At 45.5% G+C, this 25,769-nt stretch overlaps 1 protein-coding gene across 2 annotated transcripts in view; it reads right to left on the reverse strand.

Moving 5' to 3' along the window:
• The window catches only part of SORCS2 (sortilin related VPS10 domain containing receptor 2), a 1,328,268-nt gene that overhangs the window by 125,994 nt on the left and 1,176,505 nt on the right, over positions 1–25,769 (reverse strand). For both annotated transcript variants that reach the window (XM_075346856.1, XM_075346855.1), the window contains exons 10-12: positions 19,996–20,142; positions 16,509–16,611; positions 11,795–11,871 (exon numbers count right to left, since the gene is read on the reverse strand). In XM_075346856.1, coding sequence (XP_075202971.1) covers positions 11,795–11,871; positions 16,509–16,611; positions 19,996–20,142 — 327 coding nt within the window. The remainder of the gene's footprint in view (positions 1–11,794; positions 11,872–16,508; positions 16,612–19,995; positions 20,143–25,769) is intronic.

The following is a 25,769-nucleotide window of genomic DNA, read 5'->3' on the forward strand; positions in this document are numbered from 1 at the left end:
CTCACAAACAGATCGGGTACCAGTATCACTCCACTTGAGTGATACTGCTTCCAGTCACCAGTGGGAGCCAAGGATTATATGTGAATAAATGTTGATTTTTGTTCAAGAATAAATGTGAATTGTTGCTCATGGGAAAATATAAGAAAATAAGCCCTAGCAAAAAAATAATATAAGACCCTGTCTTATTTTTGGGGGAAACATGGTCTCTGTCTGTCTGTCTATGTAAATGAAGAAAATTAGAAGCTTCACTCCACAGGTTAATCCTATAAAACCGTGTTTTTTTTATATGCCCACAACAGCAACGTTTCAGTCCACATTTGGACTTTTCTCAAGCCTGTGGAGTTCTGCTTCTAATTTTTTCATTTGTATTGAAAGTATTGGACCTTGCCTGGGAAGATTTGGACCCCCCCCATATATCTATCATCTATCTAGTATCTAGAGTTGAGCGATGTTCGAGGTTCGCCAATTTCATGTTCGAGTGATTTTGTGGCTGCTCGAGATCGAACTCGAACGTGAGCTTTTTGCTAAAAGCTCGACAGCTCGAGTTACGTTCGAGAACGGTTCGATCAGCAAAAAGCCACACATATAGTGTGCGGGGGGAGCGCTTTTAGATCAGTGCTGCTGGGATAATGGCGATCGCCATTTTTTTTTCCCTAATTGTGCGTGCAGTGGGGCGGGCCAGCATGTCAGCCAATCCCAGACACACACACAGCTAAGTGTTTTTTTTTGCCAGACAAGCAAGGGCATGTGTCATAGGCTGTGAATGTCATATGTCCTTGCATTATAAATAGGGCCATTTTCCCTCACGGCGCCATTATCTGCTTTCTGCATGTAGGTGACAGTCACCGCTCACGCAGTTCCTGTCACCGCTCCGGCTGTGTACGCTATACACACAGCGCTCTACAGATTAGGGACAGAAGTTTATTTCAGCCCTTTTCAAGGCTCAGTTCCTCGGGCTCAGAGCCATAGGTGACAGTCAGGTCCATGGAAACGCTGTATACAGCTTCAGATAACAGCGTCTGTGTACCTAAGCTCAGGGAATTCCTTGCTGCATTTCACCATTAGGAGGGATAGAAAGTGAGGCTTCCTTTCATGTCCAATGACCCAGAGAACCCGGCCACTGTACCCACCTGCCCACTTTTGCCACGCTATTTTTATAGCAAACAGTGCTGAAACTTAGTGGCATCCAAAAAGTGGCTGCTATACTCCATTGTTGTCCCACTGGTGCCAAGCATTTTCCAGCACCTCTGCATTCAACCCTCATGCACATTTTGCTACGCTATTTTTATAGCAAACAGTGCTGAAAATTAGTGGCTTCCACAAAGTGTCTGCTATACTAATTTTGTGTCCCACTTGTGCCAAGCAAGTCCCAGCACCTCTGCATTCAACCCTCATGCACATTTTGCTAAGCTATTTTTATAGCAGACAGTGCTGAAACTTAGTGGCATCCAAAAAGTGGCTGCTATACTCCTTTGTTGTCCCTCTGGTGCCAAGCAATTTCCAGCACCTCTGTATTCAACCCTCATGCACATTTTGCTACGTTATTCTTATAGCAAACAGTGCTGAAAATTAGTGGCATCCACAAAGTGTCTGCTATACTAATTTTGTGTCCCACTGGTGCCAAGCAAGTCCCAGCACCTCTGCATTCTACCCTCATGCACATTTTGCTACGCTATTCTCATAGCAAACAGTGCTGAAAATTAGTCGCATCCACAAAGTGTCTGCTATACTAATTTTGTGTCCCACTGGTGCCAAGCAAGTCCCAGCACCTCAGCATTCAACCCTCATGCACATTTTTCTACGCTATTTTTATAGCAAACAGTGCTGAAAATTAGTGGCATCCACAAAGTGGCTGCTATACCCTATTGTTGTCCCACTGGTGCCAAGCAATTTCCAGTACCTCTGCATTCAACCCTCATGCACATTTTGCTACGCTATTCTTATAGCAAACAGTGCTGCCAGTTTTAGTGCCATAGTTTCATTGTCATGGATATTCAGTGTTTTTTCTTCAGCTGTCAATAAAGTTAGACCACCTCTGCAATCTACACCACCTCTCAATTTTTGCTACCACATTTTAAGTGGCTAATCTTGTCGCTAAGAAAATGAGTGGCAAAAGGACAGATGCTGGTGAAAAGCGGAACAGGCGTGTTGGAAAAGGAAAAAAATGTTGTGTCCGTGGGGAAGGTGGCAAAGCTACATTAACATGTGCTGAAGATTAGCCATCTTCCAGGAAAAGTAAGATGTCTACTACTTTCCGAGGACAATCCGATGTGCTCCCTTTTTTACGAACAACTGTAACAAAGGTAGATGATGCACAAAAAAAGAACATGCTTGAATGGATCTCAAGTGCTCCAACAAGTGCCCTCTCCTCCACCTCAACTACCTCATAAAAAAAAAACAGTCCTCTGAGTTGTCATCCCAATCACACTTGCTTTCTCTCAGCTCTCAAGTCTCCACCCACCCTGCACAGTATGGTGTAACAAAGATGGCTGAGTCTTCAGAGCTGTTCAGTCACACTATAGCCTGGGAGTCAGAGGTCTGCTCCCAAGCTACAGGAAATGGTCTGCAGTGATGCCCAGAAGCTTTGTGACTCAGATTCAGGCCCTGGAGACCACGTTTATGAGCATATTGTAGACCCTCATTCCCAAACTGTAACACCTGTTGGTGGAGACAATGAGGAACATACTGATGACGATGAGACGCAAATACCAGATTGGGATGACAACTTAAATATTCGGTCAGGGCAGGAAGAGGCTAGGTCTGAGGGCGAGGGGAGTGCAAACACAACGCTTGATGATGAAGTTCTAGATCCCACTTACTGTCAACCCACAGTCAGGCACTTGAGGAGGTAAACAGAGGCGGTGGAGGAGGATGCAACTGACGACGAAGTTACCTTGCGCCTTTCTGGACAGAGTCGGAGTACTGGTGGCACGTCTACAACTGCATCCTCAGCCACCACTCTGCCTCTGAGCACAAGTCGGGGTGGCTCTGCAGGTCGCATGTCCTCTAAGCCTTGCCTAGCCTGGTCCTTTTTTGACCTTGCAAAGGATCTCCCAAATCATGTGATCTGTAAAATTTGTCGGGAATCTATAAGTAGAGCCAAAAAGCTCACCAGTTTGACAACTTCTTCCATGAATCGTCACATGAATACTAAGCATAATTCCCAGTGGGAAGCTCACTGTGTTGCAATGCGGCCTAGCGTAGCGGGCCAACCACCGCCTGCCCCTTCCAGTGCATCCGTGCACTCTTCATCTTCTATGACTGTGGGGACAGCTGTCACACCTGGTTTTCCACGCACACCTTCCACCACTGTAACCGCAACAGGCAGTTTGCTTGGTAGGTCGTCAGTTGGTTTGGAAGGGAAAACAAGTGCGGGTGTACAGCTCTCTCAGACATCGATAGCACCAATGTTGGAAAAGGCAACATCATGTCTACGCCTGCACTTTCCTCATAAACCTGCATTTTTCCAGGGACACCCTACTCACCACCATCTACACACAGCAGCCAGATCTCTGTCCCTCAGATGTGGACAAATAAAAGGCCATTTCCTCCGACCCATGACAAAGCTAAGAGGTTGACTTTATCCCTCTGTAAGCTCTTGGCTACCGAAATGCTGCCTTTTCGCCTGGTGGACACACAGGATTTTCGAGACCTTATGTCCGTCGCTGTGCCCGAGTACCAGATGCCCAGTCGCCACTACTTCTCTAGGAAAGGTGTGCCTGCGCTACACCAGCATGTCGCACACAACATCACCGCTTCCTTGAGAAACTCTGTGTGAACGGGTGCATTTCACCACCGATACTTGGACCAGTAAGCATGGAAAGGGGCATTACATGTCGCTGACTGGGCACTGGGTAACTATGGTGATAGATGGAGACGGGTCTGCTGAACAAGTCTTGCCATCCCCATGACTTGTGCGTCAATCCTCTGTATGTATAAGTTTCTCCAACGCTTCTGCCTCCTCAACCTCGTCTGGGTACTCCACCTCCGCCCCAAGCCTGCCTGGTCAGGCCACCAGCATTCTCACTGTGCAGAAGGAATCACGCACCCCTCATTACTATGCTGGCAGCAGAGCGCAATGGCATCAGGCGGTCTTTAGCTTGAAATGTCTTGGAAATAAGAATCACACAGCGGCTGAGTTGTGGTCAGCTCTGCTGTCCGAGTTTCATAAATGATTGTCTCCACTCAACCTGCAGCCAGGTAAGGCCGACAATGCTGCAAACCTGGGTGCAGCCCTTCCCCTAGGCAAGGTGACACACGTGCCTTGTATGGCTCACGTGTTGAACCTTCTTGTCCAGCAATTTTTAACACACTATCCCGACCTAGATGGCCTTCTGCACAGGGCACGAAAACTGTCTGCTCACTTACGCCGTTCAATCGCTGCAGCTGAGCGACTTGCATCGCTCCAGAAGTCTTTCGGCCTGCCGGTTCATCGCTTGAAATGCGATGTGCCGACACGCTGGAATTCGACTCTCCACATGTTACAGCGACTGTGGCAGCACCGCCGAGCACTGGTGCAATACGTCATGACATATAGCCTGGGCCAACGAGATGCAGAGGTGGGGCAGATCACCCTGATGGAGTGGTCTCAGATCAAGGACCTATGCACCCTTCTGCACAGTTTCGACATGGCGACGAATATGTTTAGCGCTAACAATGCCATTATCAGCATGACAATTCCAGTCATTTACATGCTGGAGCACACGCTAAACACTATTCGGAGTCAGGGGGTGGTTCAACAGGAAGGGGAGGAAGTACATGAGGATTCATATGCGCAAGGGATAACAACATCACCAAGGTCCAGATGTTCATGATCACCAAGGCGGCAGGCATGGGACGATGGGGGAGAGGGATTAACAAAGGTGTATAGTAGCAGGCAAAATGTTGAGGAAGGTGCAGGAGAACATGAAGAAATGGAGGACGAACTGTCCATGGACATGGAAGACTCAGCAGATGAGGGAGACCTTGGTCACATTTCAATTGAAAGAGGTTGGGGGGAGATGTCAGAGGAAGAAAGAATGGTTAGCACCTCTATGCCACAAACACAGCGTGGACGTGGTCCGCATGGATGCGCAAGACACATGAGCGCCTTCTTGCTGCACTACCTACAACATGACCCTCAGATTATCAAAATTAGAAGTGATGATGACTACTGGGTTGCCACACTATTAGATCCCCGGTACAAGTCCAAATGTTGTGAAATAATTCCAGCCATAGAAAGGGACGCACGTATGTAGGAGTATCAGCAGAAGCTGTTACTCAATCTTAGCTTGGCTTTTCCACCAAACCCCAGTGGTGCACGGAATGAATCTCCCAGTTGTAACTTGACAAACATGTGACGGTCTCGTCATCATCAACAGTCTAACCGTACCAGCAGCACCGTATCTGGTGCTGGTAACAGCAATTTTATTGAATCGTTTAATAATTTTTTTAGACCATCCTTTGCAAGGCCAACAGAGACAAGAAGTCTGACACATAGTCAACGCCTGGAGAGGATGATACAGGAGTATCTCCAAATGAACATCGATGCCATGACTTTGCAACTGGAGCCTTGCTCATTTTGGGCTTCAAATCTTGAAAAATGGCCTGAGCTCGCCACTTATGCCTTGGAGATCTTGTCGTGTCCAGCTGCCAGCGTTGTCTCTGAACGTGTCTTCAGTGCTGCTGGGTGTGTGCTGACAGATAAGCGCACGCGTCTGTCCAGTGACAATGTGGACAGACTAACGTTCATCAAGATGAACAAGTCATGGATCCGCAAGAACTTTACTACCCCGGTGTCATCCTGGGGAGAGTAAAGGCTTATGTATTTTGAATGTGATTGATGCAAATCTACCTGTGAAGTGTACAACTGGGGCACAAGTGCTGCCACTGAAGGGGTGGGTGTGTGTGTGGCCCAATTTTTGGAAAAAAGGGAGACTCTGCTTGGAGTCCCCCTACTGTGTTTTTAAAAACGTGTCAAGTTGAACAAGTCATGGTTCAGCAAAGACTTAGCTACCTACCCCGGTGTCATCCTGGGGACAGTTAAGGCTGGCGTATTTTTAAATGTGCTTGAGGCAAATATACCTGTGAAGTGTACAACTGGGGCACAAGTGCTGCCACTGAAGGGGTGTCTGTGGGGCCCAATTTTTGGAAAAAAGAAGGAGACTCTGCTTGGAGTGCCCTTGCGGTGTTTTTAAAAATGATCCAAGATGAACAGATCTGGGATCAGCAAAGACTTTGCTACCTACCCCGGTGTCATCCTGGGGACAGTTAAGGCTGGCGTAATTTTGAATGTGCTTGATGCAAATGTACCTGTGAAGTGTACAACTAGGGCACAAGTGATGCTACTGAAGGGGAGTGTGTGTTTGGCCCAATTTTGGGAAAAAAGGGAGACTCAGCTTGGAGTCTCCTTGCTGTGTTTTACATGATTTTAGAAGGGCGTGCCATGCCTATATCTGTGCCTCGTCCTCTTTTTCCTCGTCCAGCTGTTTTGTTTTCGCAGGAGTATATGTCCTTTCACTTTCCCATGTGAATGTGTTGTCTTGGGAGTTGTTTGTCACCTTTTGGACACCTTTGAGGGTGTTTTCCAGGTGTTTTTAGGTGTTTGTGATTGCCTCCCATTGTTTCCTATGGGGTTCGAGAGGTTCGTCGAACGGGGCACCGTTTGATGAACCGAACTCGAACTCTAGGGGGGTGGCTCATCTCTACTAGTATCTATCTATCATCTATAAATATCTATCTATTAAATATCTCTCTTGCAATAAAAAGTGACATATTTCTTTGGTTCCCGGCTTCCCTCAGCATTTTCCATGGCCACATGGCAGGTGGAGGGTTGTCACACATTTTGATTTGCGCCCTGGAGCTTTCAGTTACGCCTTTGAGGTTATTGTGTTCATACAATCCGATATTAGTGCAGGAAGTTCCTCTCTGTGTGATGGTTTCTTGTTAATGTCTGGAGGAGAGACCTGTGTCAGGAATGTCAGACATCCCCTACTCAGCACATAGTTAATCCTCGGTGACGCTCTGCACACTGCAGCACCTCCGCAGCCGCGACTCTTATATCAAAAGCCATTGTTACCGCAATGAAATGCATTACAGGCAGCAAAACAAATATGAAGGTAAAGATTAATATTAACAGCTGGAAGCAAAGTGATGGCTAAAAATATTTCTCCTCCTTCACGGGATCCGTCTTTAGTCCTGAAAACTTCATTTCACACAACAGCGGGGCGCGGCGTGGAGCTAATTGATTACCTACAATACAATGAATGAAAGGCAACCTATGCCGGTAATGGTGCTGGAAGACGCGAGAGAAGGTCACACTCCGAGGGGAAAAGTGACAATGGACACTGATTGTAGCTATAATGTCTGACACGTCACACAACCTGCTCATCTACTATTGCAGATCTTTCTGATACACATTAGCCCCAATTCATCATTGTGCTTTTGTAATGGCGTGAAAATCGTTCTATTAGTGACAGTTGTATTTACGCCTTATTCCTTATTTAATTTTTGCCTTTTTAAGTTATCTATACCTGATTTTGTCTTTTTTTTTGCTCAGCATTATAGATGAGGTTTTTCCTTATCCAAAAGGTGTAACCTAATCCATCAACAATTTTTTTTGTGCAATTGTCCTCCGGCGCCCTAATGGAGTATATAATCTGTCTAATTTTCTTTTTGCGCAGTGAAGACTTATGCGGGCGTCACACGAGACGAGCTATCGCGCGATGCATCATCGGGGTCACGGTTTTCGTGACGCACATCCGGCATCGCTTGCGACGTCGTTTCGTGTGAAACCTCCGAGCGACGCAGAATCGGTCACAAATCGTGAGTCGTGTACTCGTCGCTTATTTTTAAAAAATTGTTTATTTTTAATGGCGCCGGTTGTTCATCGTTCCCGAGGCAGCACACATCGCTCCGTGTGACACCCCGGGGACGATGAACACGGCTTACCTGCGTCCCGCGGCTCCCGCCGGCTATGCGGAAGGAAGGAGGTGGGCGGGATGTTTACGTCCCGCTCATCTTCGCCCCTCCGCTTCTATTGGCCGGCCGCTGTGTGACGTCGAACGTCACTCCCCCTTCAGGAAGTGGATGTTCGCCGCCCACAGCGAGGTCGCTCAGCAGGTAAGTACGTATGACGGGGGGTTTAACGACTTTGTGCGCCACGGGCAAATAATTGCCCGTGACGCACAAACGACGGGTTCGGGTACGATCGCTCGTGCAATCGCACGATAGATCATACCGTGTGAAGCCCGCATAAAGGGCATCATTTTAAAGGTTCATGCACATTTTTTTCTGAAAAAAACTGCATAAAAAAGATAAAAAGGCAACATAAAATAGCTTATTTCATTTTGCACAAAATTCACCAACCCGCAAGCACCATTTTAAAAAACTTTGCGAAAAATAAACAACACAACAACACAAAAAAAGAAGTCCCTTAGAAAACTAAATAGCCCGGATTCATCATCATCATCATCATCATCATCATCATCATCATCATCATCATCATTATTATTTTAATTCAGCTTGCTTTCAGTGAATGGAAACATTGTTGTTTCAATTTAGAGACCAACAACTTGTCATCACTTCTGTCGCAGCTGCACATTTCGTAACACTCTGCCATTGCAGCCGTCCTGTGTATTATATTGGTAAGATCACATGTAAATAACTACTTGCAAAAACTGACTGCTCCATATATGATGCCCTGGCGCTGCCAGGTGGTCACAGAGAAACAATTCACCCGACATAACACCATCCCACATCAGGTACCATCTGCCACAAAATCCTAGCTACCCCCCTCAGGGTAAGAAGGACACACCAGTGGGCGGGACCAGGCGGATTAGGAGCGCCCACCTAGGGGTCTGTAGGATCCGGGGGCGGGAACCAGCAGTTCAGTTCAGTTCAGTTTGGAGTTCAGTTTGGAGTTCAAGTGAAGTGGTAGTTCAAGTGGAAGGCTGAGCCTAGTGAAGGGTACCCAGGGTAGTGGCCCTGGTCTACTGGCTAGGTGGCAAGCAGTGGACCGTGTCCAAAGGCGACGGGAGTCTGGTCGTGGGAAATCTAAAGTGGACCGGGACAGGGTTGGAGCCCGCCGGTACCGACAGCAGAAATCCGGTCCGGAAACTGTGCACAGGCGGGGTATTTGGACCCTAGTTAGAAGACGGTTGCAAGCCCCTTCTTTAATTAACCAGGCCCGGAGCAAGGTTCCAGACGTTGTTCCAAAGTGTGAGCCCAGATAGAGCGAAACGGCAGCCCACCGCGGGGGATAGGGTATCTGCAAACACCCACTGAGATCCCAAGGGTCAGTTTTCTCGGGCACGACTCCCAACCAAAACAGCACCGGGAGCGGACTTCCCCGTTCCATACGATGTTGTCCAGAACTGAGAAAGTTACAGAGTGCTGGAGGAAGGGACATTGCTACACCAGCCGAGTGTGGGACCCAAGTACATCCGGACGCGGCAGCCGGCCACTGACACCTTGGTTTACCAGCAGACTTGTGTGCAATTATTCAACAGTGAGTACACCAACATCCCCCGGTCCGGCCCGGCGAGCCACCTCCGGCATACATCATCTCCCGTGTCCTGGACACTGAGCCTCGAGGCGTCCACCCCTACCCACGGAGGGGTCAAACACCTAACTGCCACTCCACCGCAATAGCAGCAGTGGTACTCCATCTTACCACACACCGTGGGTGGCGTAACGAAGAATCTACAATAATCCCCTATACATACTACACCCCTTTTTTATCTGAGTGTCCGTATGACCCCTCGAGCTACTGCGGATCCGGATCTGAGCGGCTCGGCTGCTGACGTGGGGGCGGCACACATACATGTGAATGGGGTTTGAAATCTGCCATGCACATGCAGTAACAACCCTATTTGTATGTATAAGATGGATTCTGTTGCATGTGAACAGTTGCACATGATCAGGATGAGACTTCATCAGTGTTTCTCAAACCCCAGTCCTCAGGGGCCCTCAACATAAAATATTTTCAGGATTTCCTTAGCATTGCACAGATGATAAAATAATTATCAAGACATCAGAAATGGCAACACTCTCTCTCCCATGTGAAATACTAAGGAAATCCTAAAAACATGACCTGTTGGAGGCCCTGAGGATTGGAGTTTGGAAAACGCTGCTTTGAATGTAAATACATAAAACTGCAAAACCACTTCTCTGAGATCTAACATGTTCTTGTCCTCACACGTCTACACCATTGGTTGCCATATAAAGATTAAAAGGATTGTACCAAATTTTAATCTACTGTCCATAGTATAGGTAAGTCGGGCCTCTGATACCTCCAGTGATCCAGTGTCACGGGTGACAGTCAGATGGTTTCTGGCCATAGATGGTCCCAGTATCTGGCTGCGCAGAATGCTCCCTGACTTTCCATTGTTCCTGCTGTCAGTATTTATTGATATAGGTAGATTTCCTGCTGGACTCATCTCTCTCCTTTTTAGATCGAGCAGGAGCTCACCTTCCACCCAGCTGCTGATCATCAGCATTCCCTTGCTGTTTAAATACCCCTTCCTTCTTTGGACTGGTGCTGGTGATATTTTCAGTTCCTTCAAGTTGAAATTGCAAGCAGGTGGTTTATACTCCTCTGCGATATCGTTGCTGAAAACTTTGCTGAACTTCTACCTAAGTCATCTAATGATGAGTAGTTCATGCTTTTCCCCCTGTGTGTCCCCCTTGTGGCTTCTATAGTTGTTTAGTATGGTTGACAAAGAGCTCATCCCATTTGTTCACTATTTAGGGCCCAGCACTAAGGATACCTAGGGTCAGGTATCCAGCTCGGCGCATAGGTGCAGGAGCAATATAGAGTGGTGAGGGACCTCAGGCACCAACACTAGATTCGGTCAGGGGTCACAATCTTTCCTCTCCCTAGACACTGGGTTTTCCTTCCCTTTTGCTGTGCGCTTGGTGCTTCACCATACCAAGCGTGACATCCAAAGAGCAGATCTTATCTTAAGGGAGCTGAGGTTAAGCATTCACATCCACATTTACACGTATTTAAAGTCTATCCTTATACATGCTTAGGTTATACTCATGTGGTCACGTTACATGGTGATAAAACTGAATTTAGATGTTAAAAGGGATATTTCAAGGTATGCCATCCTTTTATAATCGGTGGGGGACTGACCTCTGGAACCCCTTCAACAACGAGAATGAAGGGGCTGCATGATGATTTAGTGGCACGCTAGTGACCTGTATATATAGCATTATCCAATGTAATAAATTGACACTTCAACCAGCTGGGATGATTTAAGAAAACCTGCACTCGCGAGGGGTTGGACTCTATGGCCCTTGAGGTCCCTTCCAACTCTACCATTCTATGATTATGAGGCTACACATCAACACATGCACTATAAGATAAACATCTCTCAACAATATCGATAGATCATGTTTTTTTTTCAAAAGTTGGTCATCTTGCTACATTTATCTTGGGATATGTTGACCCAGTAGGAAAAGTAATGAAGGACATATGTGTACATGGCATATGGAAATGGGAGGCAAGACCCATATTGCAGACTTTGCATTGGTTTTGAATACAATCAATATCCTCATACTCCAAGAGAAGACAGGACAATGTTACCTAGAGTCAAGTCAAGCATGCAAAGACCTGCAATAGGTCGCAACGTAGCTTCTATGGCAGAATAAACAAGGTGTATATTTTTTCATCAAATTGGAACGCTGTCTGATTTTTCACTCTATGGACATTTTCCAAGTGGTCCCGATATGAACGTACGTCCTCCTTGGGCTAATGCCCTGGAATAAGGTCCAGATTAAGGTGCTACAGATTTCTATAGGACAATGTTACCTGTCTCCAGGTCTTCCCACAGTCTGATGTTATGTACATTTCCTCCTTGTACTCCACCAATTGTGAGCCCAGGTTGCCTAGATTTCAACAATAAGACAATAAAATGAATAAGAATAAAAAGGTCATCATTTGCCCATATTATAAAATATCCCTTCTTCACTGTATGTAGCGTTCAGCCACATGGGTTTTGGGGACATTGTTCTTCTTGGGTCTTACAAAAATGTTGATAGTGAGAATAGAGTTGTCACCAGGCCTGAGGATTACCAGGATAGCCAGAATTTACATTGCTTTAAAAATATATTTTCAGTAATTGCAAGTGCTAGTAATTTTTCATAATTGGACAGGATTTGGTCCTTACAGGAGCTGTCCAATAAAATATTTTATTTTATAAAGAGGCTCATGGTTAGCTTCATATAAAAGAACAATTAAATACCTACTGAAATGCCATCACTCATTTTCACCTTGTCCCTCACTGGCTGTGGTGGTCAGTAAAATGATGTAATCCGTCAATCAGCAGCTACCGTTTGACTTTAGGGGTACTTTGCACGCTGCGACATCGCTAATGCAATATCGTCGGGGTCAAATCGAAAGTGACGCACATCCGGCATTGGTAACGACGTCGCAACGTGTAAAGCCTAGATGCGCCGATAAACGATCACAAAAGCGTTGAAAATCGGTGATCTGTGTAGTGTCGGTCATTTTCATAATGTCGCACCAATAGGAGATACGATGTTGTTCCTCGTTCCTGCGGCAGCACGCATCGGTGTGTGTGAAGCCGCAGGAGCGAGGAACATCTCCTTACCTGCCTCCACCGGCTATGCAGAAGGAAGGAGGTGGGCGGGATGTTTACGTCCCGCTCATCTCCGCCCCTCTGCTTCTATTGGCCGCCTGCCGTGTGACGTCGCTGTGACGCCGCACGACCCGCCCCCTTAGGAAGGAGGCAGGTCACCAGCCAGAGCGACGTCGCAGGGCAGGTAAGTGCGTGTGAAGCTGCCGTAGCGATAATGTTCGCTATGGCAGCTATCACAAGATATCGCATGTGCGACGGGGGCAGGTACTATCGCGCTTGGCATCGCTAGCCGATGCTAGCGATGTCGCAACGTGCAAAGTACCCCTTAGTTTGTGCCTGAAGAGGGAAATAGAAGACTGCCACTGCTGCAGCTAATCAATTGTCGATGATTTCCTGTAACAACGGCACTGTCATGCGATGTTCGGCTCTGCACATATCTGCTGACACAGCATCATCAGACACTGTTTACACCACAGAGTCTGACAAGCAACCTGAGGCTTTTGGATTGTTCAGTCAGAGTCGGGTGTTACGGGGGGCTGTCTGATAATAAAACCCAAAGGAATATCAGACAGTCAGGGTCCACCGTGCAAAGACTCTGCTGCAGACTATGGCAGAGGATAAGGGGTATATAAGTGGGCCACTGTAAATAGTAATAGCACAAGTGCAGAGTGCAATACCTCTGTTAAACTCACAGAGGAATATAATTAGAAAATAAAGCAATTCCTCCCTTACTTGGAGGGTGTGTGGTATGGTCTCTGTTAATGGTCACAGAGACAAAAGCAGTGAGTGTGAAATGGCACCTACCAAGGTCCGTTCCTCTAGCGGTGCCAGGAGCCGGACAGCAGCGTAAGCCGCACAAAGCTCCTACCTGCGTTCGCTCCACTAGTGTGCGAGGACACGAACCACTAGATATGGCACCTGCCTGGGTCTGCTCCACTAGTGGTGCAAAAGAGATGGACAGCAGCATAAAGCCGCACAAAGCTCCTACCTATGTTCGCTCCCCTAGTGTGCGAGGATACGAACAACTGCCAGACGCAGTATAAGGAATCTTACCCTAGCGGCAACGCCCACCTACGAGTAGAATCACAAGGCCCAGCCGGACCATGTGCTTCAGGCACCTGCCTATGTCCGCTCCACTAAGAGGTAAGGATACGGACAGCAGCCGAAGCTGTAAGGTATAAGAACGCTACCCTGCCGGTAGCACTCACCTAGCATAGACAGAGAGATGCCTAGAGGGACGTGCACAGAGCATCTACTCTCATGCATGAACCAAGAGGACTGAGCGCCGGGCGGCGTGCGTCAGGGTCTTATACAGACTTTCTGTAGGACCAGATGTGGCATTCGAGGAATATACAGATGTTGCCCAAAGCTTTGAGACTGACACAAATTTTGTTTTTTGCAAAGTTTGCTGCCTCAGTTTTCATAAAGTCCTATTGTATTCACCCAAGACATAAGCAAGATTAGATTGTAATGAAGAGAAATCAGAGGAACTGCAAAATTTGTAGTCATTCCTTGCCATGAAAAGTACCTTAATCAGAAAAAAACATTTTCACTGAATTTTAGCCCTACCACAAAATGACCTGCTTCCATTATTTGTGATCTTTTCTCAGAAGAAAGTGTTAACAAGAACAAGGCAGCTGATATCACTTTGTTATGCTGATTGAATTAATGGAGTGGTGCCACCAACTAAGGTCATTTTAATTAATAGATCTTGGAATAATAATAAGTGCCACAAATGGATGTGATTAAAATAATGTTCCTGTGCTGAGATGATCTTATACTGTATATGTGTCCCTGCTATGTTCTGTGTAATGGCCATGTCTGATACTGGAACATGGTCTGATCATACCACAGCTCCTGGGCCAGGGAAGAAGTAAAAAAGTATACAGACGTTAAAACACGGGATCACAAATTATTCTTTCTATGAGGTAAAACAATCTTTTTAAAAACAGGCAGGGCATTGCTTTGCATCACCCCCTGCCCAGGAGATGTGGTTTGATCAGACCATGGCCTTGTACAGTCAGACACGGCCATTACACAGTACACAGCAGGGACATATATATAACATTATCTTGGCACAGGAACATTTTTTTTAACCACATCCAATTGTGGAACTTATTATTATTCCAAGATCTATTGATTTAAATGAACTTTAAAATGAACTTTGTCCTTTTAAAATTGGTTGCATTAAAATGGGGCTTGTGCTTGAATTCATTGTCTTTTTCTGTTAACTATTGAAGTGTGCAGTCATCATTGCTTTGCATCCAAAGGGCTATACAAGATTGCACTTAAATTACTCATTTTTGAGATCATCAAAAACTTCAAAGAAAGAGGTTCACATGCGGTAAATAGAAGTAATAAATAAAAATAATAAAAATATAGTCCGACTACACCACTCGCGGTGCGCAGCCCGGGTTAGTAGGGCCGCCGCTGCCAGTCTGTCCTGGGGTAATGGATGGGGTAGCGCGGATGGTAGAGCCCTCCGTGAGCAGGGCTTTTCCCCAGGGCTAGGTAAGGATTAACGTGGAGGCACGCGGCAATAAGTCAGTCCAGACAGAGAGTCCAGTTGGTTGTTTTTACTTACTGGGTTAGCATCCTGGAGACGTGCTGGATCCCAGGTGTGCCCGTGTCCTTGATAGCTGTGCCAGCCAACCTGGTGACACTCTCCCACCTTTGCACTCTGGTGTATTTGTTGTCAGTCCTCCCTGGCGTGGAGCACTTGGAGGTCTTTCTGGTGTCTGGGTCCTGCCGCAGGCAGCTTGGACTATTTAAGGGAATTTCTCCCGATCCCCTCTTTGCTGCTGATGCCTCGGACGTTAGTGGTGGCAGATGAGTCCTGGAATCCCCACCGCCTGGCAGAGTTAACAGATGGCTTGAAGTCCTGGTCTGTTCTGGGATCTGCACCCCGTGCGTGCAAAGTACTGGGAGCCCTGGATGTCCACCCCACAGGATCCCTCTATCCTTGGAGCTTGCTCTCTCGCTCTCCAGCTGCTTTGCTACTCTGAGTGGCTGATCTTTCTACTCAGGTCTTTGCGGAGTCTTTGCTACTTTCCCTGTGTCTCAAGAGTCCGTGGTCTATCTTGACACCTTTCCTTTACTACCACTCACTTCACAGTCCTCTCCTCAACTCCTTTCTCTCTCACTCCTACCAACTCACTCACCCCTCCCGCTGTCTACCCACACTTCCCAGGTCACTCTCCCCTGCCCCAGGTCTAGTCCCTCCCTTCCCAGTTGGCGGCCTGTTTGCTCACAGTTCCCAGCCCTGTCACCTGGTTCTAGGGGGTCTCCCACCCTGGTTGTTAGTGTAAATGTCCTGGTATGCTAGTGTGTGTGTGTACTGACTGGCACTTTGTTGTTACCTTATTTTTGTGATACCTGGTTACCACAGGGGCGTCACACTGACAATTGTACTCAATATCCAAAGAAACATTTGACTGAAAGATCTAAAAACAATGAAGCAGCAAACTATGAGAAAATTAAAATCTGTGTCAGTCTCAAAACTTTTGACCTCGACTGTACATGCAGATTTATTAATAAGTGAAGTTTGAGGGACCGAGCTACATGGGCTAGATTGGTAGCAGCTGAGCCAGGGTCATAGTATCTAAGGGGGCAAAAACCTCTTTGGCACATGGGTCATGTTCCAGGTTTAGCATTGGAAACCAGTTGGAGATGGTTCTGTAACCTTTGTGGAAATCCCAACAGAAAGGCTTGAAACTATAAGGTCTGTAACCTCCTCCTTGACACATAAAGTATGCAAATATACACCAAAAAGTTCTAAAACTTCCTTAAAAATGCCAATGTGACTTCAAGAAGTGAAGGATGTTTTTCAAGTGTGTCCCCACTGATGTATCCCACATGAAAAGCTTCTTTCTACAACTCTTCTAACACTAAAAAATCAGATAAAAAGTAATATAAAAGACCTACCAGCTCCCATAATCAGGCCTGGGGCTGTGTCCTTGGTATGGACGGTTCCTGATACGTAAGGATTATCTGCCCAGCGAAGATGAAGGTGAAGGTGGCATTCAGGCTTTCAGGATAGAAGAGATCAAAACACAGATAATTATTCCATTAAACATAGTTCGTTTGAGTTCTCAAAGAATAAAAAGGAAAATTTCTATATCCTAACTTAATATAACATAAAATGAATATAAATAGGAACTTTTATTAACTTCTTACCAACCCCCCACACTTAATATTGATCGTTGGGGTATCTTTTTTTAGGCTGCTTTCACACCTCCGATTTTAGCAGAGCCGGCCAATCCGGCTCTAAAACCTATGCAACGGATGCGGCGACAATACCGCATCCTTTGCATAAGTTTTTTACATGCGGCCCGTCCGTTTTTTGCCACTTGCGGCTGGCTACTGAGCATGCGCAGTGGAAAAAAACGCATGCGGCAGCCGGATGCGTTTTTTACCGCAGGACGCCACATGCGGCGTCCATAGGCATGCATTGCAAATCGCGCCGCATCGGACAGATGCGGCGCGATGCAGTTTTTTTTGCCGGACAAAGAAAAAACATGCCAGGCAAAAATCCATCCGGCCGCCGCTTCGGCTAAATCTGCCTCATGCGGTAAAAAACGGACGGAACGCACGCCCATGCGGCACAATCCGGCACTAATGTAAGTCTATGCATAAAAACGGTTGCGTTTTTTCTGCAAAGCGCCGGATTGTGCCGCACAGGAAAAACCGGATGTGTGAAAGCAGCCTTATGAAGCATTGTCCAGAAAAATGTATCTGCCTCCATTGCATCCCCAAAGAATAAAGAGTGTTTTAACCCCAAGATGAGGATGTAACGGGTTACATTTCTCCTTATGTAGAACATGTCTGTGTGAGGAGGCTTATGAGCCATGTAATGCTCCTCTGGGAAATGAAATATGCAAATTGCCTCTTCAGAGAAGAATGGGACTTGAACTCTAGTGCCACTGATTCGAAGTATCAATCCTAAAAGTCCATATCGACCCTTTAACAAGCCTTGTCATATGACAGGATAAAAGCCAAACCAGAATCTCAATTTGCAGACAGTGTTTTGGAGGTATTGCCCTCATTAGTGCAAAGTATAAGATCTGATTTGGCTGTATGAGAGGCTATGACTGGGATATAAGGGGTAACGTTTCTCCTTGTGGAAAGTGACATGCCAAGCATGCCTGTTTGAGGAGGCTTATGAGCCATGCAACTCGCAACCTCAAAATGAAAAATTATATACACTATCTTGACATGCCACCAAAATCTTGTATTTGCCTCCATTCTCATCACAACCACTGGGCAGCCACATATAGACACATATAGCTTAAACATCTAACAGAGTATCAGAAATCTGTCCCAAACGAGGCAATATGTCCAAATAAATAAGAATCCTTTTACTTAGGCCCGTTTCACACGTCAGTGAAAAACACAGATGTTTTTCACTGGCGTGTAAAACACGCACATGTCCCTGCGTGTGCCGAAAATCACGGCACACGTGGGTTGTCTAAGTGCAATCCGGGCTCCGTTCTCCGTGGCCCGTGATTGCACTTAGAGATTCACTCACCTGCGCCCGCTCCCGCTCTCCATGGTGCTGAATCCTCCCGCGACGCAGCATCCGGCCGGCGGTGACCCCCGCAGCAGCTGCTTCCGGGTCGGCTGTGTCGTGCATAATGAATATGCGCGACAGTAATCAGCCGGCACAGAAGGAGCAGGCTGCACGGGCTGCAGAGGACATCGCTGGACGCCGGGTGAGTTAAAATGTTTTTTATTTTAAAAGTACGTTTTTTTCTGGCACGTGTTTCACGGACCACACCACTGCGTGGTCCGTGGAACATCAGTGATGCCAGAAAAAAATGGACATGTCTCCGTGCAGCAATCACGCACACGCGGGTACGCCGCACGGAGACACGTGCAGTGAAAAATCACTGATGTGTAAGCAGACCCATTCATTATAATGGGTCTGCGTATGTCAGTGATTCTGGTACGTTTAAAAAAAAGCACAAATGTACCAGAATCACTGACGTGTGAAAGGGGCCGTATACTGTAGATCTTGAAGACCTTGAGTTGTTGATTGTGAAGAGAAGATTATTTTTTCAAAAATCTTCAAAGGGAATCTGTCAGGTGACTTTGTACTACAATACTAATGTTACCTTCAGATAGGCCTTATGGCCCCTTTACACACTGAGACTTTCAGCGATCCCACCAGCGATCCCAACCTGGCCGGGATCGCTACAAAGTCTCTGTTGAGTCGCTGGTGAGCTGTCAAACAGGCAGACCTGGCCAACGACGCAACAGCGATCCGGACCTGCAGAACGACCTAGCTAGTCATTGGGGACGTTGTAAAGCAGCTTTTTGAAAGGGAAGTCGCTAACGAAGTCGCTGTAAAGTCCCCTTTACACACTGAGACTTTCTAGCGATCATGCTGCACAGCGGGAAACAAAGGACCAAAGAATGGTCCTGAACGATTTGTAGCGATCAGCAACTTCACAGCAGGGGCCAGGTCGCTGATGTGTTTCACACACTGCAATGTCGCTGGGGAGTTCGCTATTACGTCACAAAACCGGTGACGTTACAGCGATGTCGTTTGCGATATTGCAGTGTGTAAAGCCACCTTTAAGGAGACCTTTCAGGATCAGTAAGTTTTATTGCTTTACATTATCCTGTTATCTTGCTGTAAGCTCTGTAGAACTCAGGTCTTGTGGAGGCTAGTCAAGTGTATGTAAATACAATTTGCATAGTCACGGCTCACCCCACCTACCTTCCAGTGCATTCACTATCACTGTTGAGAGGTGGGAGGGAGTATGGATTGGGGCAGCAGTGCAAATTCAGTTCAGATTTACTATCACTGAGGCAAGCACTTGAGAGGTGGAAGGAGGGAGCAGGGAACATGCAGTTTGTATTTACATATGCTTGACTAATTGCTACATCACACTGAATTCTCTGAAGCTTACAACAAGATAACAGGATAATGTAAAGCAATAAAACTTACTGATCCTGAAAGGTCTACTTAACCCCTATTTTAAGATAACAGTATTGTACTAGAAAAATCACATGACAGATTCCCTATAAGAAGTCGACCTTTAATTTTATAAAAACCTTCAGTATGCACTGGCATCCTAGGTATATGCACTACATGTGCCGCCATATGGTGCCTAAAGTCTAAACTCTAATCTGTTTTCTTAGGTCAACCACGCAATGATATTTATCTGTGAAACACATAAGTAATAGGATAATATTTTCATTTTTTTTCCCCATTTTTTTCTGTTTTTCATTGATAAAAATATATTTTCTTAACGTTAAGGCAGCTGTTGTGTCTAGACACTTGTGTACATATAGAAAATTCAGTAAGTTAGCATCCGGAGCAACAGAAGGATTCTAATATTAGCTGAGCGAATTACATAATGATAAAGTTCTATAACGATATACATCGGATATAATTAAAACTTACCGGTTTGCAGTTGGTTTGCTTGCCCATCATGTCCACACTCGGTGGAGTCAGATAATCCCAATCGCGGCCCTTGTTATAAGTGATCAGTGTCGTAACTTTACCATCTATCTTTTGATTGGCCAGAAAAACGCCTTTCACCCCTTTGACCTTTAAAATGGAAAAGAGGATTTTTTTTTAAAATAAAAACATTCTGAATTGTTTGTTTTGTTCTCTCTCATTTCTTCTTTTACTGAGCTACATTGTTTGTGATATTGTTTATAGTGCACGACCATGAAGCAACGCCATCTGGCGATATGTATAGTTACATAGGTTGAAAAAAAGACAAAATTAATCAAGTTCAACCTTTGTCCACCTTCTATACATTCTCTACCTCTACATTATTTATAACTCACAATGCCATTTGTTGTGAGAAAGCATCAAACCCTTTTATAAATGCTGTTAACTACCTCTTGTGTTCAGACATTGCACAGTCTGAGTGCTCTAACTATAAAGAACCCTTTCCTGTTTAGATTCTGGAATCACCTTTTGTCTACATGTATTGAATGCTTCCTTCTTTGAAAGGTCCTTGTAAGGAATAAGGCATGGGCCAGTCCTTTGTATTGACCACACACATACAGTATTTATATCTATAAATGAGATAGCTTCTCAGGTCACAGCTGGTGGTACCATGGGAACCCCAGCTGTGGCCTCAGGTGAAGACACTGAAATCAATGTCGGATTACCGGATTAAGAGATGTGCACACGTTGTATTTGGTTGCAGACATTTTTTGCACCAAATCCACACCTCTTGGAAGAAAAAAGCACCAAAACTGCATTGTTTTTTTATGCGGTTTCAAAGTGTGCACATCGACTAATTGGGTAATACAGCATTGACTTCAATGAGTTCACCTGAGGTGAGGTCACGGAGTTCATTGAGTTCACCTGAGGTCACAGCTGGGGTGCAGTGGGAACCCCAGCTGTGACCTCAGGTGAAGACACTGAACTCAATGTCGGATTACCAGATTAGGAAATGTGCGCATGTTGAGTATTTGGTTGCAGACCTTTTTTGCACCAAATCCACATCTCTTGGAAGAAAAACGCACTGAAACTGCATGTGTTTTTGATGCAGTTTCAAAGTGCGCACATCGACTAATCGGATAATATGGCATTGACTTCAATGAGTTCACCTGAGGTGAGGTCACGGAGTTCACCTGGGGTCACAGCTGGGGTACAGTGGGAATACCAGCTGTGACCTCCGGTAAACTCACATCAACTTTCACAGCTGCAGCTTCATCAGTGTGTCCCTGATGCCACAGTGAGCAGTCATGGTTTCTAATGTGACTGTGAACTATGACCTCGGGTAGCAGGGCCGGGAATGTTGTGGGACGTCATGGTGTGGATAACGTCGGATTTTCAGGGGTGTTTTTTTTTTTCTAAATAATGGACTTTTGTCTGTGTTTTTGTGCTTATTTCTTTTGACCTACAAGGTTAGTAATGGGGGGGTCTCAAGCAACAAAGACTGAGACATGCACATTTATTCCGGGGCAGCATCCAAGTGAGCTGGGCTATTATTTCCACCCTTGCATTTGGTACCAATAGAAAATAGCTTATTAATAGAGTTAACTGTTTGTCTAATGAATTGCCACGCAACTGAACTATGTCTAATAAACCACTGACATAGGTGGGTCTATGAAAGCTTATGTTTTCTTGTTTATTGTATACTTGGACCCTAGTAGGGTGACTTTGACTTTCCACTGATAAAAGGACAGGGGTTGAGTTATTGCTAAGCGAATATGTTTGAAATAATCCACAGTGTTAGTACATATTTGATCAGTCGATTATATCTGTGAAACGTGCCAATTGCTTTGAATTTCTTCTTTGCATATTGTTTACTCAACCCTTTCATTTCCCTCTTCAGGCCTAATAAAAACCCATTGAAGTCACCACTGAGTCATCCTTGCTGCATGTTGGATTCCTGGCCTCCATGTTACATATTCTCAGAGGTTAGTTATTTCTTAGTTATTTTTGCATGTAAATAATCCGCACAACGATCCTTCTATTACCATACCATTCCGTAATATGCCTTTAAATGTTTTACAATATCCGCCATAGGGAAGCTTTTTTTTTTTTTTTTTATGTAAAAAGCCAATATTTTTCATATAAACATCCAAGTTCTTCTCGTCAGGCATTAGAACTCAAATTATAGTTTATATTCCTAAAAAATCGCAGGAGCTTAAAGCTCTAGGAGACAAAGATTTAAAGCAACATTTCTTTGTCCAAGCAATAAAATATACGTTACAGCATCCAAGTGTGGAAATGGAAAAATATGTTCATCTTAAAAGCTCATGAAAGTACACTATACATGGATGGGAATTTATGTGCTGGTCTTCATCGCCTTACGTCCTTGGGGTAACATAGACTATTTAAATGATTTTGTTCAGAAATTTTTAGAATTGGGAATAATTTTCTTATTTTTTTCCCCCGGGCTGTTTTGCCTTAAAAAAATATGGATAACTTTAAGGACAATGGTTTTTTTTGCATACCGGACAGCATATATCAGCTATCAGGTTCCCTTTAAAGCTTTGCACCATTTGGCTTCTACACCTTTTTTGCTCCCCTCCACATTGATAGCTGCTGAATGAAGGTTTTTTTTTGTATGGCATATTTTGCCAGTCTTTTATCTTTATCTGCGCTCCTCTGAGCTGATTTATAACTGCAGCTATCACACTTTGCGCATAATTATTAACTGAGTATTTTGACCATATCATCATTTATTTTTCGTAAAGGTCAGTCATGATGTAACGCTGGCTATCATCACTTCTCATGGCAAGCTGTGAGACAGAGGAGTCAAGAAGTCTGGCGTCAAATACCGAGAGTGCACGTCAAAGGCAGAGGGGCAAGACAAAAGAGTAAACTGGTCACAGTCTGTGGTCAGATCAAAACAGTGTGGATAGAGACAAAGGAGCTAGGCAAACAAATAGTCAAAGGCAAGATCCAAGGTCAGGCAGCAAGAGATAAGAACAAGAAAACACAAGGCACACACTCCACAGAGCAAAGCTACAACTGACAATGGTCTAAAGGCCCAGTCACACACAACGACTTACCAGTGATCCCTATAACGATACGACCTGATAAGGATCTCTGGTAAGTCTCTGGAAGGTCGCTGGTGAGATGTCACACAGTCAGACCTTACCAACGATGCAGTAACGATACAGGTCGCAGTAGCGACCTGTATAACGATCTCGGCGGTCATTGGGACCCTGTCACATAGCGTCAAACACAGCGATGCGTCCTGCCCAGCAGGACATCGCCTTTGAATAATATGGTCCGGACCATTCTGCAACGACTAGAGATCTCACAGCAGGGGCCTGATCGCTGGTAGGTGTCACACACAACGAGATCGCTGGCAAGATCGCTGCTGTGTCACAGAAACTGTGACTCAGCAGCGATCTCGTTAGCGGTCTCGTTGTGTGTGACGGGGCCTTAAGCATTGCCAGTCGGCTAAATAGCCAGGTAATCACGCTGAATTGAGACACCTGGAGAAAGCCCAGCTGATCCAACCCGTGATTGGGCTACGGGACAATCTTATTACCAATCTGGTTGAATATAAACTCAAAATCAACTCCCAAACCTACTGCCAGTTTTTAAGAGACACTTCTTAATCAGTGGTACAGGAAAAAGTCAGCAAGAAAACCATGATTTTTATGCAGGACAATGCTCCTTCACAGCATTGAAGTCTCCACTGCTCAGCTGCCGGTAAAGGCCTTAACGATGAAAGTAATGACCAATTGTTGGTACCTTTAGTCTTTCATATCAAGTACCTTTACCTCTTCCACCTCATGTTTTGGTACCACCGTTAGTCAATACTTTTAGGCTTTCTCCCGTCTTTAGGTACTCAGCCTTCATCTTTATATTTCCCTGGTGAGGTTCCTGAAGCCAACTTTACTAGAGGTTCGAGGTTCGCCAATTTCATGCTCGAGTGATTTTGGGGGGTGCTCGAGATCGAACTTGAGCTTTTTTGCTAAAAGCTCGACAGTTCGAGTTAGGTTCGAGAACGGTTCGATCACCATAAACGTGGCTTTTCACAGTAAGGCTAAGTGCACATGTTGCTATCTGTATGCGTCCTGAGCCCCCAGCATAATCCCTCTCTCTTTCCTACTCACCAATCACGGGCGCCTCGCTCCACGTCTGTCACAAATCTGAGGTGTCTTTTCCTCTTTAGAAAATGGCTGCAGCTTCATTAGTCAATTAGTTATTCCGTGCTTTCTCCGCCCACTGGCGCCCATGATTGGTTGCAGTCAGACAGGTCCCCAAGCTGAGCGACAGCTGTCTCACTGCAACCAATCACAGCCGCCGGCGGGCGGGTATATTTCGCGCAGTAAAATAAATAAATAATAAAAAAAAAAATGTGGTTCCCCCCCATATTTGATACCAGCCAGGATATAGCCACACGGCTGGAGGCTGGTATTGTCAGGATGGAGAGCACCACGTTATCGGGAGCCCAACACCCTAACAATATCATCCAGCAGCCGCCTGGAATTGCCGCATCCATTAGATGCGACAGTCCCGGGGGACTCTACCCAGCTCATCCCGAATTGCCTTGGTGCGGTGGCAATCGAGGTAATAATGAGTTAATCATGCCAGGTGTCTCCCCAACATACCATCCACGATTAAACTGAAAGTGAAAGTAAATAAACACACACAACGAAAAATCCTTTATTTGGAATAAAAGACAAAAAACCACCCTGTTTCACCCCTTTATTAATCCCCAAATACCCCTCCAGGCCCGACGTAATCCATACGACACTGTCAGCTCTGCTACAGAACACGAGTGCTCTGTATCAGCTCCACGTAGCAATGAAGTGAATCGCGTGGTCAGCAGAGACTTCAAGATTACTAAATGTGCCTATCTTTATCAATAGAGTCAGTAGCTCAGTGGATAGAGCGCTCGCCTCAGAAGCATTAGGTTGCAAGTTCTAATCCCGGTCACGGTAAAGAATTTAATTTTTTTTATTTTTTATTTTTAATATTAAATTATAATGATTAGATATCTATAATTATAATTTAATTTAATTATGCACTGAGGGGAGGAGCCGGACATCAGCTGTGAGCCGCGGGACACACCTCTAAAATCGGAGCAGTTCACGGAATGAGGCTGCATTGCTCTCTCCTCTCTCTCTTCTCTCTCTCTCTCTTTTTCTCTCTCTCTTTTTCTCTCTCTCTCTTTCTCTGTCTCTTTTTCTCAGTCTCTTTTTCCCTCTCTCTCTCTCTCTCTCTTTTTCTCTCTCTCTCTCAGTCTCTCTTTTTCTCTTTTTCCCTCTCTCTCTCCTCTTCTCTCTTCTCTCTCTCTCCCTCTCTCTTCTCTCTCCTCTCTCTTCTCTTTTTTCTCTCTATTTTCTCTCCTCTCTCTTCTCTCTCTCTCTCAGACCTGGCGATGATCAGCTGATGCGGTCACCTTTCGGAATCAGCTGACACTATAAGTCGAGCGGTGAGACCGGCTTTTTACCGCCTGGCCGGCTAAACTATCAGCTGATGCTGTCGGACAGGAGTCTGCACTGAAGTGTGTAGTTTGTTTGTTTTTTTTTGCACTGATGCATCAGCTGATTGTATAAAAGCCGTTTATACAATCAGCTGCTGTGTCATGTGATTCAGGCTCTTGAACCTGACACATCATCTGATCGCTTTGCCTTCCAGCAAACCGATCAGATGATATTGGATCCGGATTGGACGGCGCGGGACCCTTGACCCAGGATTACTGGGTTCTTTATTTCAATAAAGATGGAGTCACTAATTGT

The sequence above is a fragment of the Anomaloglossus baeobatrachus genome, chromosome 1, assembly GCF_048569485.1.
Source record: "Anomaloglossus baeobatrachus isolate aAnoBae1 chromosome 1, aAnoBae1.hap1, whole genome shotgun sequence".
NCBI classification, from domain to species: Eukaryota; Metazoa; Chordata; class Amphibia; order Anura; family Aromobatidae; genus Anomaloglossus; species Anomaloglossus baeobatrachus.